This window comes from Echinops telfairi, unplaced genomic scaffold, assembly GCF_000313985.2.
Source record: "Echinops telfairi isolate 266 unplaced genomic scaffold, ASM31398v2 ScPeMD7_9;HRSCAF=40, whole genome shotgun sequence".
Taxonomy (NCBI): Eukaryota; Metazoa; Chordata; class Mammalia; order Afrosoricida; family Tenrecidae; genus Echinops; species Echinops telfairi.
In genome coordinates, this window is record NW_022103906.1 from 90,544,116 (window position 1) to 90,561,453 (window position 17,338).

The 17,338-nt window shown below is 46.3% G+C and overlaps 1 protein-coding gene and 1 pseudogene across 1 annotated transcript; one reads left to right on the forward strand and one right to left on the reverse strand.

Annotated features, from left to right (window-relative positions):
• Window positions 1-12,642: 12,642 nt before the first annotated feature.
• LOC115868263 lies at window positions 12,643-12,882 on the reverse strand (annotated as a pseudogene).
• A 185-nt stretch (window positions 12,883-13,067) lies between these two features.
• LOC115868264 (cytochrome c oxidase subunit 7C, mitochondrial-like) lies at window positions 13,068-14,856 on the forward strand. The gene is made up of 3 exons (XM_045286597.1): window positions 13,068-13,109; window positions 14,197-14,214; window positions 14,689-14,856. Exons 1-3 carry the CDS (start codon window positions 13,068-13,070, stop codon window positions 14,854-14,856), a joined length of 228 nt encoding a protein of 75 aa, XP_045142532.1.
• The last annotated feature ends 2,482 nt before the right edge of the window (window positions 14,857-17,338 follow it).

The following is a 17,338-nucleotide window of genomic DNA, read 5'->3' on the forward strand; positions in this document are numbered from 1 at the left end:
TCAAAGTTGAACTCCCAACAGCTTCTTCCATCTCTTGTGTTCTCCCTCCTAATGAATGCCATACCATCCAAGCAAAGAGCAAAGTCAGGGCGCAGGGTGTCAGCCTCGATGGGCCTTCTTCCATCCTCCAGCCAGTCACCAAGCATCTTTACCATTGAGTTGATTACGACTCATGGCGACCCTATAGGACAAAGTAGAACTACCCCCATAGGGTTTTCAAGGCTGTGATCATTACCCTTTTGGTTAGCAGTTGAGTGCTTAATCACTGTGTGCTACCAGGATTCCTTCAGCCAGTCACTTCGCCACATCAAGTCTTGTACCAAAGTATTTCTTAAAGCTTCCCTCTCCTCTCATTATCTGGGCACTGCCATATTTGTTCAAATGCCGTCACGTCTCGCCTGTGTAAGAGCGCCCTCCTTGTTCTCCAGTCTCTCCCCTTCCAATAGTTGTCTGCCCTTCTGACAAGCAGTCTTGTTAGGATGAAAGGCTGGCCATGTTCTTCTTGGCTGAATTGTATTCATCTTTCATCACCACGCCTGATCCTCACTTTTTCTTGGAAGCCATTCTTTATTAGCAACCCTTCTGGATCTCGGCCGCTTGGCCCTTCTTTGTCTTCTCAAAATATCTCGCAAAGGACGTCTCTATCGCAGCACTTTCTTTTCTTCTCTGTGATGATTTGTCTGCTTGTCGTCACCTAACAAGGCTCTTCTCTTCCTTGAGGCAGTCCTGTGAGGCTCAGTGCTTGCTGTGGATTGTTTTCTAAAAATCAGCATTGTAAAACCAAACCTCTTCCCTGTAGGATTTGTAATCCCATTGGGAAGCAGTGAGGTCACATCCGGGATGAGGGCATCTTAAAACTAGCCACCTCGAAGATAGGAAAGGAGTGGACCAAGCCCAGAAGCCTGCAAGCAGAAATGGGAGAAAGAAAGCTGGCCCTCGGACATCTCCAGACCACTGTGCGAAGGAAGCTAGGGAAGTGGAGAAGAGGCTGTTTCTGCCAGGATAGAGGGAGCTTTCCCTGTCAGCTGGCACCCTGAATCTGGGCTTCATGTTCACCAACCTCTGTGAAAATAGACATCTGTTTGCTAACGCCATCCACTTGTGCTATTTTATTTCTAGCAGTCCTAGTCCTCAAAGCCAGAGCCCCCCACCATTCTTGGCGTTGGGTAGTGCTCAGTGCTGTGGAGTGCAAGGAGAGCGAGGGAGGAAGAGGCGAACATAGGGAGGAAGGAGTGAAAAGGAGGAAAGAGGAAGTGGGGGCAACCGGGTTGCTTTATGGGTTTGGCTGTTCATCTGCTGCATGACCTACAGCCTGTCCTGTTAATTCCTTGAGTCTCAGTTTGCTTGGCTGCAAAATGAGCTGTTTGGTTTACTGAAGACAAATACGTGTTGAGCACCCACCTCTAAGGCTGAGCGCCATGACCCAGACAAGGACTGTCATACACGTAAACAGGTCCCTTCCTGTTCTGAGCTTGGCGGTAAGAATCCTAGTTTCACGGATCTGTTCTGCAGCAGGGACAGATGGCTAACTTCTAATGCATTTGCCAGAGCTCTTTCATTATGTATGTGCCCCCTGCGTGCCTCCCCTGAGTCTCCTGAGCTCTAAGAAAAGTGTGTTACTAATCCCAACAAGGCTTCTTTCTTACACAGTCTGGTAAGAGGTCGGGAAGTGAAGATTGACATTTTGTGCCAACAGGTACCTTTGTCGAGCCCCCCTGCCTCATGATCAGATCCTTCATGGCGCTTTAGGCTCTATCTGTACCTAGCAGGGGGGAAGGAGCTACATGCATAATGTATCTTGAAACTCCACATTTAACCACAATGCATCAACAAATCATTTTCTTTTCCTTGAACTCTGAGTGTGCGGGCTCCATGCTCTGTTTCTTGCACCCATTCCTTTGTGCTTCATCAGAGTTATCATGAGAAGGTCCTTTTCAGTCAACGCCTATAAAGCGAAACTTGAAGAGATGCAATGCTTTGGTCCACTGAAAATTATGGCAATGAACACATTTTCAAAAACAAAGTTCTGCTCCCAAAGCCCGGGTTGAAACAGTCAAAACCATTTCCTTGCCTTAAAGTTACCAAGTATCTTAGATTGAGTCCTCTAAAGTGGCAAAGCCAGTGAGGGATACATGTATTTTAAAATATACTTAATCTATATTAAGAGCGAGAAATTCAGCCTATGAAAATGGCTCATGTGGTTGTGAGGGCTGGCAAATCCAAAATCTGTGAGTCAGGTATCAGGGCTAGAGGCTTCTTTTGACTCATGTGGTCACGGGGGCTGATGAACCCAAATCAGCAGGTCAGACAGCAGGCTGCTGGCCAAAGACTTTGGGAACTGGCAAATCCCAGAATCTGTAGGTGAGATTTCAGGCTCTGTGTTCACTTCTCAATGAGAGGTCAGAGGATGAAGAACTGAATGGAGGATTGAGAGAAAGCTAATTTTGCCAGAACATTCTTATATCTTGGATATAGGTCACACCTCCAAGGGGTACACCCACTCCCACCTCCAAACCCCCTTTCAACTGATTGGCTGCTCATATCAGCTCACAAAAGAGAGGCTTATTATCTTATACTTGCCAGACCACAGAGAATCATGGCTTCACCAAGTTGACCCAGAAGTTTACCTATCAGGGTGAGAGTATGTGATCTAAGCACAATTAGGGGGAAAAGAGGTAGTTCCACTAATACAGCCCATCCTTTCAACTTCAGGACTGTGGATATATTTCTGAGTGGTTTCGTCATAGCACATGAATTGGAGATTTTGAACAACTGTAAAACAAATCCAAACCCACTGCCATAAAGTTGATTGCTATGCATATTAACCCTATAAAGGACTTCTGAGGCTGTAAATCTTTACAGGGGCAGAAAGCCTCATTTTTCTCCCACACAGAAACTTAGGTTCAAACTGTTAACCTTGTGGTTAACAGCCCAATGTACAATCAACTGTGCCATGGAGGCTCTTAGGGTGTCGTTGTTAGGTCCCATCGAGTTGGTTCCAGCTAATAGCAACCCTGTGTACAACAGAACACCACGCTGCCTGCTCCTATCCTCATGTTTTCCTGTTTGAGATCCTTGCTGCAGTGATCCATCTTGTGGGGGGCCTTCCTCTTTCACTGCCTCTCTGCTTCTCCAACTTCTCCAGGAGGAAGTCGCTCCTGACCACTTGTCCAAAGTACTTGAGACTGAGTCTCACCATCCTGGCCTCTAAGGAGCAATCTGACTGTACTTCTTCCAAGACAGATTTGTTGGCTCTTTCGGCAGTCCACGGTACTTTCAATCTTCCTCACCAGCGCCCCCATGCAAATGTGTTAACTCTTCTTCAATCTTCCTTATTCAGTGTGGAACTTTCACATGCATAGGAGGTGTTTGAAAATACCATGCCTTAGGTTAGGCACACCTTAGTCCTCAAAATCATAGCCCTGCCTTTCAACACTTTAAAGAGATCTTCTGCAGAAGATTTACCCACTGCAATGTGTCCTTTGAGCTCTACACTGCTGCTTCGTTAAGCATTGATTGTAGACCCAAGCAAGACAAAATCGTCAACAACTTCTATCTTTTATCCACTGATCCTGATTCTTGGTCCAGTTTGAGGATTTGGGTTTTCTTTACACCGAGTTATAACCTTACTTAAGGTTACAATCCCTGATTTGCATCAGCAAGTGCTTCAAGTCCTCCTCACTTTCAGCAAGTGAGTTGTGTCATCTGCATATCAGAAGTTGTTAATAAGCCTGCCTCCAATCCTGATGCCATGTTCTTCCGCTTCTCTAATCCAGCTTCTCTGATTGATTGGTCAGAAGGCTTTTCTAGGCAATGGAAAAGTGACTCATGGTCATCAGTAAAACAGTGTTGGATAGAGAAAGGACATATCAGTAAGCCACAGTAATCTCTATGTTGAACCAATATTGGAGGAATGGGCAAAAATAACCCAGCAAGAATAGCATGTGTGTGGTAGTGGGAGGAGAGAGTAGCATAAAAGAGAGCTAAATTTTCCTCTTCTATAGTGGGAAGTCAATAAATTATTCCTAAAACTGTCATATCAAGAAATAACAACATGTTACAGAAATATGGAGGAAAATGCCAAGAGTCAACTACTAAGAGTTAAAAGCTATTGCCTCTGGGGAAAAGGAAATAGGGAGGGTGGGATGGGGTGGGGGCAAGGAGAGGGAACTGTTGCTTTTCATAAGAAGCTTTGCAGAATTCTTTAAATAATCCGTAGCTATAACATTAATGAAAACTGAAAATTAAAGAAAAAAATAGCAAGCCTTCACTGAGACTTGAGTCATGGGTCATGCGGGGAGATCAGTAACCTGAACCACAGAGCATTATAGTATGTGGCCAAACAGCAGGGACAAACATCTGTGCCATCCCACGCACCTCCCAGTCCCATTCTGCTGGGCACCGCACCTTCTCATCAGCTCGAAGGGATCAAAACTGATACACGGCCCACTTTGGGAAGTAACCGATCTTCAGCTATCGGTGGTGCCGATCAAGCAGCAGAGAGCAATTTCTCTCATTACAGGAACTCCTCGAGCTCTTACTGGGGGGCAGCTGCCTCCCCATTAGGAACTCATTCTCCATGGTGTCACCCACCCTGCCAGTCGCCAGGCTCCAGCCAGCGTGGGAGCTCTCGCCAGAAACAGCTGGAGCGGGTCCCTCATTTCCACCGACTGTGGCGCCCAGAGAAGCTTCAGTGCTCCCAGATAGGGTGTCTCTTTCTTCCCGTCCACAGGAAAAGCGATGCACTGATGGGTGGAGGAGGCAGTGCTGCCGAGAGGAAAATCACCAAGAAGCACATGCTCATGCATCCATTCAAACACACACACACACACACACTTGATCCTTGAAAGCAGGCGGAACTGCTGGGGGACAGGAGATCAAAGCCCCATACTGGGCGCAAATTTGGTCAAGAAGGACCCATGTCTTTAGCCATACAATCCCCAGACAGAAGGGAAAACACACAGTAAGCGAGGATGCATCAGATGCACTCTGCACTTTTCCTGGCAAAGGAATCAAAGCCATATCTATAATTTTTAATCTCTCGGGTAAAGCAAGGACAGGCAGTGTGCTTTCTTTGGCCTAACCAGGGAGATTTGAAGACACCAGCGTCTTCCTTTACAAACACTCGCCGTCTCCCTCACCACCTCTAGCCTCACCAGAACCTTGCTTGGAAAGCCTCTTCCCAAGAGGATCGCTTGAATTTTGGTCAAAGATGATAAATGTTTGATTTCCAAGCCCCTCTCGTCAGTGGCTGGCTCGCTCTGGCCCCCACCAGACTACCTACCAGACGAAGCGTGCTCGACTGCATTTTTTTTAAATCCCCCCGGAAAGCTCCAGCCATTGTGAGCGGGCCCTGCTGACCAGGCCTGATGTTTTACAGCAGAGCTCTCCAACAATGCTATTTACTGCACCCCAACGATCACAGCCAGCAGATGTGGGCGGCCATGGCCCGGCCTCCTGAAATTGCATCTGTTTTGAAATGTGATTCGACTTCAATACAAAGCTGACCCTAACATCCATGGCAAGGAGGGGAGGTGTTTACTAGATAAGCTTTTGATATTTGATGTTTTCTAATCATATTAAAGGCTTGAAACACAATCCTGCTACAATAAATCCTCACAATTGTACACATGCGGCAGGAAACGCTAGAGAGCTCTGCTTGGGGGGGATCCGAGGTTGAGTAGCACAGTGAGAATGTGGGTCTAGAGGTCAAGGGAACTGGGACCAGCTCAAATTTTCTCCCAGGCTTGTAGTGAGTGGCTTCCCTGGCTGTGCCTCAGTTTCTTCCCATGTAAAAAAAAATGGGGGCTCAAACATTCTAGGGTTGCTGTTGTTTTTTGACCCTAATTGGTCACAGCGCCTGAATAAGACCGGCAACATGGGAATAGCACCATCACATAACAGCGTGAGAGAGTATGACTATTCATATCGCAGCTCATCTGAGTTCGCAGCGTGTCCCAGTTCCCTTCCCCCAGTCTGCCCTGGCTCGATGGCAACCCCAGGGCTTGGGCATCAATGAGAGCATAGTCCCTCAGGAGCAGTCTCGCCATGGACGAAGCCGGCCTGTGCTGACAGACCAAGACAAAAGGTTTAGCACCCAGATCACGACTCTATGGGTCAGGGAGCTGCACCTTCCCAGGAGCTGGAGGTGGAGGTGGGAAGGCAACTTGCAGTATTGGAAGTGGCTCTGGAGGTTAGCTCAGCCACCCTCTGCTCCTCCAGGTGAACTGAGCCCTCCACGTCTTCCTCTCCAACATCATACACTCCTACCTGGAGTTCACTTTTACTCTCCCATCTTCCCCAGCCCTTACCTATGCCCCCCACCCCGTACTCCTGTCTATTCTCTCCTTCTACCGAAGACATACATCATTCTGCCTTAGGCTTAGCTGAACTTGCAAGCCGATGAAACCTAACTTGCAGGGGAACAAAGAGGGTTGGGATAACCTTGGTGTCTCCACTACCAGGCTCCTGTCGGGTTTGAATTCACTTTTGCCCAGTCTGAAGATCTGCTTCTGTAAAGATTACAGCCCAATGGGGTGGACGATTGCACCCTGTCTCATGAGGTCACTAGAAGTAGGAATGAAGTCGATGGCATCCAAGGACAGCAACTTCTCAGCACCTAGCCAGAGCCCTCTCCTAAATGCATGCCCATGAACCAGACCTAGTAACATTTCGCAACAATGGCTTCAAGTGTGACCTTCCTAAGAAGGTGTGCCTTTTATAAAGGGATGCTGAAGTCCAAGGACGTCCAAGACTCTGCAGTGACCCGAATGATCATGGTTGGCCTTTCTAGACCAGTTGGTTTCCCTAACAGCCCTGCAAACAGTAATCATGTGATGCTCCTGTACATTCCCCCATTTGGGGGCTCACCAGGCTTCTTAGTCATCTGGGCAGAAAAGTGCCCATTTGGGAACTCTGGAAAGGTTTGGATTCTATCTATGGATCTAAAAACTCCTTGCTACACTGGCTCCAGCAGGTAGAATTCCAAAGGCAAAGGGCGTATAAACGCATCTTCCCAGGAAGCCCGGGTAACCACTGTAAACCTGCCTCTGTGATCTCATAAACCCCCCAGCAGAGCGCAGTGAGTTGTTGCCTGCTTTGTCTAGGATGAGGGGGCCGGTCTCATCGGTATCAGTGCAGGACATCAGTAAAGCAATTTCCTTTGTGGGACTAATTTAGTGCTCTCTCACACAATGAAGACTGCCTGCTAGGCCATGTCATTAACTCAACTGGCCAATTTTAAACTGGGCTAGTCACAGCGAGTGCTCACCACCAGGGAAACCTTGTCGCCAACAAAGGAGGAAACAGCTAAATCAGGCTAGAGGTCGCTAAGGAGAGCCATCGTTAAGGAGAGCCATCGTCTGAATGGGAGCCACAGCACCGCCATGCCCCGCGCCAACGGCAGGCACACTGAGGTCGGGACCTCACGGAAGCTCCGTGGCTCCATCCTGGGAGTCTGTGTGCTGATGCCCTCTCGCACAGATGAGGAACCCAAGATTCAGAAGGAGCAAGAAACAGAAGCAGGTTTCAAGGCTGCCTTTCTGATCCCGAAGGCTGAGCTCTGCCACAAAACAGTCATGCACTTGTTGCTTTCGGAGACGTTACCATTAGGTAGACATTGGGGCCATGTTTACATATCACGAAACCCTGCTTCGACAGTTGAGTCAGGGTTCGCTAGAGACACAGAATGAGTTAGGTGTATTTCTAGAGAAAGAGAGAGAGACATACTTCAAGGGACTGTTGCTGCTGTTAATTCTGACTCCTGGTTCGCAGAAGGAAACACTGCCTAGTCCTGCTACATCCTCGCAATTGTCCTTACGTTTGAGCCCATTGTTGCAGCCACCGTGCCCATCCATCTCCTTCCTGTCTTCCTCCGTTTCGCTGACCCGCCACTTTAGCAAGCATAGTTTCCTTCTCCAGAGTAGTCTCTCTGGATCACGTGGTCGAAGTACGTGCTCTAAGCAACATATTCCATGTATTATTCGAAGGCAGAATCGTCTGGTTTTCGGGCAATCCGTCACATTTTCCATGTGCTTTGCGAAGATCCTAATTCAAAGGCATCGATTCTTCTTTGAGCTTCCTTGTCTAGCTTCCACAGGGCTTGAATCTGGCACATCTTAGTCTTCAAAGTGATCGTTTTGCTTTTGAACACTGTAAAGAGGTCTCCGGCTTCAACCATGCCCAGTGGGATACCTAATTCCATTTCCTCCCCGCTGCTTCCATGGGCATCGATGGTGGTCCCAAGTGAAAGGAAACCCTTGCCAACTATAGAGAAGTAGCAACACCGTCCAGCATGAGGGTGCTTATGGGTCCAGTTGGGAGGAGCTTTGTTTTCTTTGTGAGTAGATCTAACTCACGGAAATAAGCACTTCCAGCTCTTTTGACTTGCAGCAAGCATTCAAAGGATGATCTCAGAATTGGGGCTGGCAAGTCCAAAGCCCAGAGAGCGGATGAGAAGCTGGGAACCTTTGCCGGTGTGAAACCCAGGAGCCATAGGTGAGGCAACAGGAATAGTAGAGAGTGGAGGGAGAGCATGCGTTCTGCCAAAATATCTATTTATACAGTGAAAGTAGGTCATACCCCAAGGAAACTCCTGTTTTAACTGATTGATTCATGACACTGTGCTCCATTATGCAAAGTGACTTCATTTCATTATAACCAGTGAGTAGCCTAATATTTGCCCAAGTCATAGCCTAGCCAAGTGGACACAGAGAATAAACCATCACAAACAGACTCACAATCTTCTTTACTGTCACTACTGGAGACGGCAGGCCCTAGCAGATATTTAGATACTATACGGGTGCCTCAATCAGAGCCTTGGAGGAAAGGCTAGTGCCAGAAACATGCCCTGTGACTTGCAGTCTATTGTAGTCCTCCTGGCTATATGGTGGATGACCTTGGAAGAAAGATAGGACTAAGTCCAGCTTGTCAATGGCAAAGGCGGCATTCCTCCCACTCCCGCCTCACCCATCACAGGGACTTCCTTACCTGGTGACTGTTTCCTAAGCCAGCTCCTATAGCTGGGCACCGCCTTCTTCTAAGCCAGAGGCCCAGTCACCGTCCCCAAGGGCCTGAAAAAGACAAGTATCATCTGGTCTTTGCATTAAAATTTTGTTGTTGTTTTCTGTTGCCATTGTTTTGTGTGTTGACTTTAAAAACACATTCATTAAAAAAAAGATTTTTTTCAATTAGAAAAGGAAATTTCTTTTTTAAAATCCCGTCATTCCAATTAGCCAAAGATGTGGTTTGTGTGCGTCACTTGCTGTTGCATTGATTCTAGCTTACAGTGACCCCCATGTGTGCCGAGTAGAAGACCTGCTCCGTGGGAGTCTCAGGGCTATGAGCTTTCAGAAACATACTGTCAGATCTGTCTTCTGAGATGCCTGTAGGTGGGTTTGAACCACCAACCTTTTGTGCCACTCAGGGAATCCCTGTTGCTCTGTGATACTGTGTGTTTTCCTAATTCTGACTGAATGTCAAACTTTGTATCCTGTGATTGCACCTTAATATTATGACGTGCGCATTCCCTGTGGTTTTTTAACGTCTTCATAAACATCCTCTCCATTCCTGTATAAAATCCCATTGTGAGGGTGTAATACAGTTTGTATAATGAATCCCCTGCTGTTGGGCCTTTAGGTTGTTCCCAGTTTTCCCCTATTATAAACAATGCTGTGGCGAGCATCCTGTTTGCACACCTATTTCCTTGTGAAAGATTTCCCAAGTGGAATTATTAGGTCAAAGGGTATGAACATGTAAGATCATTGATGGATGTCTCCAAACAGTGCTATAAATACGTCAATGTATTTTAAAGATTGACCCAGAAGGTGTCAAAAGAGGACACAAACTTTCAATTATCTCTTTCCCTTCGCCATGAGGAATCAGTGACCCTCCACGTTCATGGTCAACAGTAACTGCTAGGTTAACAAAAACCCCTCACGTACCACCTTAGTCAAGTCAAACAATCATGTGCATTTGGCCTTAGCTTGAGCCTTTGCTCTTTTTCCCAAACCTGAATCGGCTCATGTGGCCTCCTGGTTTATTTCACCGTGTGAAGAAAACCAAGCCAATGGCCGTCTCCTGTGGAGGTTACCTTCCCTGCCAGAGCAACTCGTCTCTAAGCTGGGACAAGAAGGCTAAGGGGACCATGATGCACTCCACTAGGGAATTAATTCTCCTCTTTCTCCCACTGCTTCCTCACACGCCAGTCCCATCCTGCCCTGAGTTCAACCCTCCTTACCAGCAATGCCCGGTGCCAGTCATGCTGAGCACATAGTAAACGCTCACCCATGTTGGAAATGTTTCCCCTTACTTGACCCAGCTCTGCACCCCATCCCACCTCACTAGATCTAGTGCCGCCGAGAAGTTAAGTTCAAGTCCTCTACCGGGCACACTGCTGGCTCTGCCTGTATCAGGCCTGCAGCCAATCAAGCAAAACACGGTGAGCCTGTGGAAAGCAAGGAGCCAGCTTTCCAGCCAGAGAGACTTAGGTCCAAATTCCTACTCCAACTGGAGCAGGTCCAGACCTTGATGCATGTGACATGGCTTGCCTGCATACCTGGCTCATTGGCACTGGCTGACAAGGCTTCTGTGTGGAGTAACAGACACAAGACACCTGGCTGACATAGTGGTTATGTGTTGGGCTGCTAACCTCGAGGTCAGCAGGTTGAAACCACCAGCTTCTTTCAAGAGAGAAGGATGAGACTTTCTACTCCTGTGAAGAGTTACAGTCTCAGAACGCACAGGGCCAGGCCTGCCCTGCCCTACAGGGTCACTAAGAGTCTGCACCGACTTGATGGCCGTGAACTTGGTGCAATATCCTTTCCCATCACAGACACCTGACTTCAAGGAGCCATCCATCAGGCTCAGACAACAGAGTGGGAAAGCCAAGAGAATCAGAAATGATCTTCCCCTCCTCCTCCACATGGCTACAGGCTAACTGGGACGTCTTTGTCAGGAAGCCTTGTGTACAAAGACACTAAGCCTAACTGTGTAATTATGCTGGGATTCCTTCTAGTAATTAGCTTTTCCTTATGAGAAAGGCAAATCATTATCTTTCCGCATCGGATCCAGACAGCACATTCAGAGGCATCTCGCCACATATCCGGGGGGCTGGAGCAGTAGGTTTTGAGGATGCCACCCAATTGAACACAGGCTTGTCTGAAGCTGGTGGATGTCCTCGAAAATGATATGCACAGACAAAGCAAGCAATTTTTGGAGGACAGTGAGGTTTCTTTCGTCTTGCAAGGACATTTTAGAGCTGGCAGGTGTGGGCCTTCTTTGAGAGTGGCATGTGCAAATTTGGTACCTGGAGCTGCAGCAGCTGCCTCTGACTGAAGACAGGAGTCAGAGGTGGGGCCAATCCGCAGAACACAGGGAGGCTCAGTAAGAAACACCCTGGTGGGACAGGGTGTGTGATCCTGTTCAGAACCAAAGGCTGGAGTCCATTCTGGGGTGGGTTTGGCTTTCTGTCCCAGCATCGTCATTGTTTACAAGGTCTTCCCCATTTATCTCCCTGCCCTCAGACCTGATTCCAGTCTCCTTCTCCAGCCTGCTAACTCCTTCACCGCCAAGAAGTCATCTTATCCAGCAATGCCTGCCTTCCCCGAGCACCCCCAGGTCAGGTCAGGGATTCTAGTGAGGGGTCCCCTGATGCACCGAGTATACCCACCCCAGCACTTCCCAGGAGACCCTGCCCATAACCCCCTTTGCAATCATTTTCCCCAGGGAAGACAAGTCTATGTTCATTTTTACACCTAATTCAGTTCCAAGAAAATAATCAAGTATTTGTTGAACGAATAAATGGAAATGTCTTGAAACCAGCAAAGACTAAATCATTGGTTGGAAATGAATGGGGGGATCAGCTAAAACAAGGACGTAGAGTTGCTGTCGGGAAGGTGTTACACCGGAGCTGAGAATGAGAGAGCTGCTAGATGATGCGAATGCTGAAGATGCCGGGCCACTAACATAGAGGCTGGAGGCTCCAGTCCATCCAGAGGCACGTCAGCAGACAGGGCTGGCAATCCACTTTTGAAGAATCTGTCACTGAAGTTCTGTGGAGCACAGTTCTACTCTGGCACATACGGGGTCACTGGAGTCGGATTCAACTTGATAGCCACTGGTTAAGGGACTAACAATAGACTCCTCTCAGGTGCACAGGGGACTTTAGGTAGATTCCTAAGAGATTGGCACAGAGTAAAGTCGGGTCTGGCTGGCTGCCGATGGGCGAGCCCAAATTTCCTGAAGAGGCATCCGGCTCAATAAAGCGCATCCGGCTGTCTAGAGTCAGACAGTGAGGGCTGTATTTAACTCACCTTCTCATGCTTCGGTGTGGTTCCTTCACAGCCATTCATTGGAATTTAAACTGGGATTATTACCTTTGCAGGAAACAGATGAACGCTCCCACTCTATACAATACTGCCTAATACATTTGTTACGAATATGTTACCTCTGTGACAATGTGCTTTACGCTCCCCCCTTCAAGGTCCCGGTGTAGAATTCAATATGTATAAGGAGTTGGCTCTTATCATGCCTCCCGATCCACCACTTGTCTGTCAGTTTTTCATACTGTGGGTGAGTGAATGTTGCCACGATCCTGTAAGCTATGTCACCAGGAATTTTTTTTCAGACTTAAATTTTTTTATTTTATGTACAAATAGTTGGCATTGTTTCTTCTGTTGGGTAGTGGTCTTGGATTGTCCATCCAGAGATCACTTTGTCCAGCTGGATGAAGCCGGTACCCTTCGCGTCCTGACGGAAACACTGATGGCACATAGTGAGGCCGTATTTCCGGATCAGACTGTGTCGGTTTGAGCACACGTGGCAAGAACGAAAACCCTGGCCAAATTTTCATGGGTGGCTCCAGGAGAGCTGCTGGTGATCCATCTTGTTTCCAGGCTCTCTTGAAGGGAAAAGGCATCACCAGGATTTTAAAGACCAGCAGGGTCGCCTAAGTGAACCCGAGTTTCCTGATTGTGAAGATACTGCCTAATACATTTGCTATGAATATGTTACCTCTGTGACAATATGCTTTACGCTCCCCCCTTCAAGGTCCCGATGTAGAATTCAATATGTATAAGGAGTTGGCTCTTATCAAGGCTGTCCACTTTAGAGTAAGTAGCTACTGAAAGCCTCAGGATTAGCAGCAGATCACTGTTGGACATAATGCCGGGAAGGACTGAGGAAGAGTTGCCTTCTCAAAGTGGAGTCAGTCCTTATTATGTGGATGGAGTAAAGCTCTCAGCACAACGTTTGTTGTTGGGCGCAACTCAAAATCAGAAGAAACAGCAACAAGCATCTATGCAGAATGCGAAAAGTATGAATCTAGGAAAAGAAGGAATTGTCAAAAATGAAATGAAACCGGTACTGATACTCTTGCCACTAGAGAGCTGAAATGGACAGAACAGTGATGTGGTTTCCTCCGCTGGGAATGACAAACTCCGGAGGAACAGCCTCACAACCATCGTCAAACAGAGTATGTCAAGATATGTCTCGAAGTATTAATGTTGTGATAGGATACTATCTATATGCCTGCGAGGAAATCCAATTACCACAAGTCTTATCCAAAGTTACACACCAACCACTATCACTAGTGAGGTAGAAACTGAAGAATTCTACCAATTTCTTCAGTCTGAAATTGATCCAGCATGTGACCGGGATGCACTTATAATTGTTGGTGATTGGAATGGGGAAGTTGGAAACAAAGAGGTGGGAACAGAATTTGGGAAATATGGCCTTGGTGATAGAATGCTACAAGACCCACAACTTTCTCGTTGCAAAACCTTTTTGTTCAACAACATAGACTGAGACAGCAGAAGAGGACTTCATCACTTAGAACACACAGAAACGAATAGGCCCGATCTGTGGCAAAGGCCGATGACGAAGTTCAATATCAGCAGCCAAAACAAGGCCAGGGGCTGACTATCAATTCAAGTTGAAGTTGAAGAAGATGCACACAAGTCCACAGAGCCATAATATGACCATGAGTGCATTGCACCTAAATTTAGAGACCCTCACAACAATAGAGCTAACCCCCTAAACCAGCGGTTCTTAACCTGTGGGTCAAGACCCCTTTGGGGGTTGAACGACCCTTTCACTGGGGTCACCCGATTCATTACAGTAGCAAAATTACAGTTATGAAGTAGTAGTGAAAATAATTTTATGGTTGGGGTCACCACAACATGAGGAACTGGACTAAAGGGTCGCAGCATGAGGCAGGTTGAGAACCACTGCCCTAAACACAAATGAGAGAACACCTGACACGCTGTGGAGTGTTGTTAAGAACATAATATGTGAAGCAAGCACAGGGCATCAAAAAGCAGGAAGTAAGTGGATGTCAAAAGAGACTCTGAAAACGGATTTTGATTGTAGAGGAGCTAAAGCACACTGAAGAAATCATGAAATAAAAGCTGAGTAGAACATTTCAAAGAGAAGCCTGAGAAGACAAAGTATTACAATAAAATGTGTAGAGACCTAGAGTCGGGAAATGAAAAAAAAGAACAATCACACATCTCGAGCTGAAAGATTGGAAGGAGAATCCAAGCCTTGAGTTGTAGAATTGAAACAGTCTACAGATAACCGACTGAACTGTGCAGGGAGCAGCAAAGGAAGAAGGAAAAATGTTTCCGTGCTTGGTCTCTTGTGAGTTTCGCAGAGCCTCCAACAGCACCATGCTGGGGCAGAGCATCTGAGTTTCCTACCTCTATGGTCTCAAGGAGCCCCTATGAGGAGGGCCCTGGGAAGAATTTGCTATATTCTATGGAAAACAAAAGTTGGTTACTGATTATGATGGCTAGGTTCTTTGGGTCTGGATTGGCTTCGCCTTTCTTTATAGTACGACGCCAACTGCTCAAGATATAGGGATGCTTAAAAAAAAAGATATAGGGATGCTTAAGCTCATCTGAAAAACAGATGAGAAGAGCATTTTAAGAAGTCTGACCACTGGAAAATGGATCAAGCTCTGTTGAATTAATATAGCACACTGGTCATGTTTGTAAATAAACGTCATCCATGGATGCTAAAAAGAAAAAGAAACACAGTCATTGTATCAAAAAGGAGTGGCCAGCATTCCAGCATTTTAGAAGGGAGCATATGAACAGGAATCAATAGGACTGAAGGAAAAAAGCCAGGCTGCGCGGAAGGCACCAGCCAAAAGCAAAGGTCTAGGAATGGACGGGGTACCAACTGAAATGTCGAGATGATGAAGCACTGGAAGCAGAATCTCATCTATGCCAAGAAAATTGAAAGCCAGATACCTGGCCAGCTAACTGGGAATGGTTTAACTTTTTGCCCGATTCCAAAGAAAGGCAGTCCAACAATTCAGAAAGTATCCAGCAATATCCTTAATATCACATATAAGAAACATTTGCTGAAGATGATACAACAGCTGCAGCAGTACATGGACAAGGAGCTGACAGAAATTTGTGGTCGTTATATAATCATTTGACAATTTGAGGGTTAAGAATGTAGAGGTGGGGTCTAGCCTGTCAATCAGATCATGGCCAATGGGGCCTCTGTGTGGGCATGGCCTTCTCCCGAGAATTCTGGGAAGTCCGGTATTTTTCTCCTTGGAGGTGAGAGACTCTGCTCACACCTTGGGAGACATAGCAGGTGACAAGACACATGAACCTACACTGCTGCAGAGAGCCCTGCCAGCGCTGACGTGTTTCCAATGTCACTGGCTCCACGGACTTTCTACCCACTGGCCTATGCTATGATATTCTACATTCTGCATCATTGCATGTGTTTCGTGATTCTAAAGAGGACTTTATAGATTGGTATCAGAGATATGGACTAATATCGGACTTATGGACTTGATCTGGACTGGGCTGGGATGTTTTCTCAATGTTCAATTGCTCTTGTATATAAATCTCTTTCTTATGCACTTATGTGTGCCCATGGATTTGTTTCTCTAGTCTACCCAGACTAACACAAAAGTCAAGCCAGTTGCAGAAGAGTGAGTAAAACAAGGGGTGCCATGGCGGATGATGAGTCTTTATGGAAGCAGAGACTACTGGAAAGATGTTTCCTCGTATTTTATTGACAGTGTATAAGGGTGTGGCTGTGTGGATCACAGCAAACTCTGGGTAACACTGAGAAGAATGGGAATTCCAGAACACATCGTTGTGCTCCTATGGAACCTGTAGATGGAACAAGGGGCAATCATTCAAACAGAACAAGTGAATCCTGCATGGTTTAAAATTATGGTGTGCATGATGTGCAGGTGTGCATCAGGATAGTATTATTCTATCTGTATGTTGAGCAAATCATCTGAGAAGCTGAATTATATGAAGAAGAACGCGGCATCAGGTTTAAAGGAAGGTTTACTAATCACCTGCCACATGCAGATGACACAACCTTGCTTGCTGAAAGTGAGGAGGACATGAAGCACTTGTTGCGGAAGGTCAAGGACAGTAGCTTGCGTTATAGACTACAACTCAATATAAAGAAAATAAAAATTCTCATCATTGAACCAATAGGTAACATCATAATAAAAGGAGAAAAGTTTGAAGTTGTGAAGGATTTCACCTTGGGTCCACAATCTATAAAGTCAGCAGTTCAAAACCATCAGCCAGTCTGAGAAAGATGGGGTTTTCAACTCCTATTAGAGTTGCAGTCTCTGAAAGTCACAAGGCAGTTGTCTCCTGTCCTATCAGCTTGCTATGAATCATCATCGACTTGATGCCGTGAGTTTGGGTTTGGGTGTTACGGTACTGGGAAAATACGCTGCTGCACAAGACCTCTTTGAAGTGGTGAAGAGCAAGTATGTTACCTTGAGGGCTAAGGTGCACCGGACCCAAACCAAGGTGTTTTCAACTGCTTCTTTTTTTTTTTTTTGATCAACCACCTTATGGAGTCTTTATTGTTAATGAAAAAATGGGTGAAATTAATATAACATCTATAGTTGATCAAGAAGTCCCTCCCTTTTTCATTGTAAGTAAACTTCACATCGCTCTCCATCTATGCACACATACATGTATATGTATTCTGAGTCTTCATTATTCTCTGAAACTCATAAGCTCCTCTTATACTTGATGGGATTTCAAGAGCCTCAAATAGTTAAGCACTTTTTTTTCCCATGTATGTAACTTTTATTTGTTTTTGGTTTTTTAAAATCATTTTATTAGGGGCTCATACAACTCTTATCACAATCCATACACACATCAATTGTGTAAAGCGCATTTTTACATTCATTGCCTTTATCATTCTCAAAACATTTCCTCTCCACTTAAGCTCATGGCTATAGGTCCTCATTTTTCTTCTCCCTCCCTGCTCCCCTCTCCCTCATGAGCCCTTGATAATTTATAAATTGTTATTTTGTCATATCTTGCCCTGTCCGATG

Excerpts from the sequence above, each read along its gene's own strand:
- LOC115868264 (XM_045286597.1), top strand. The coding sequence starts at position 13,068 with ATGTATAAGGAGTTGGCTCTTATCAAGGCTGTCCACTTTAGA.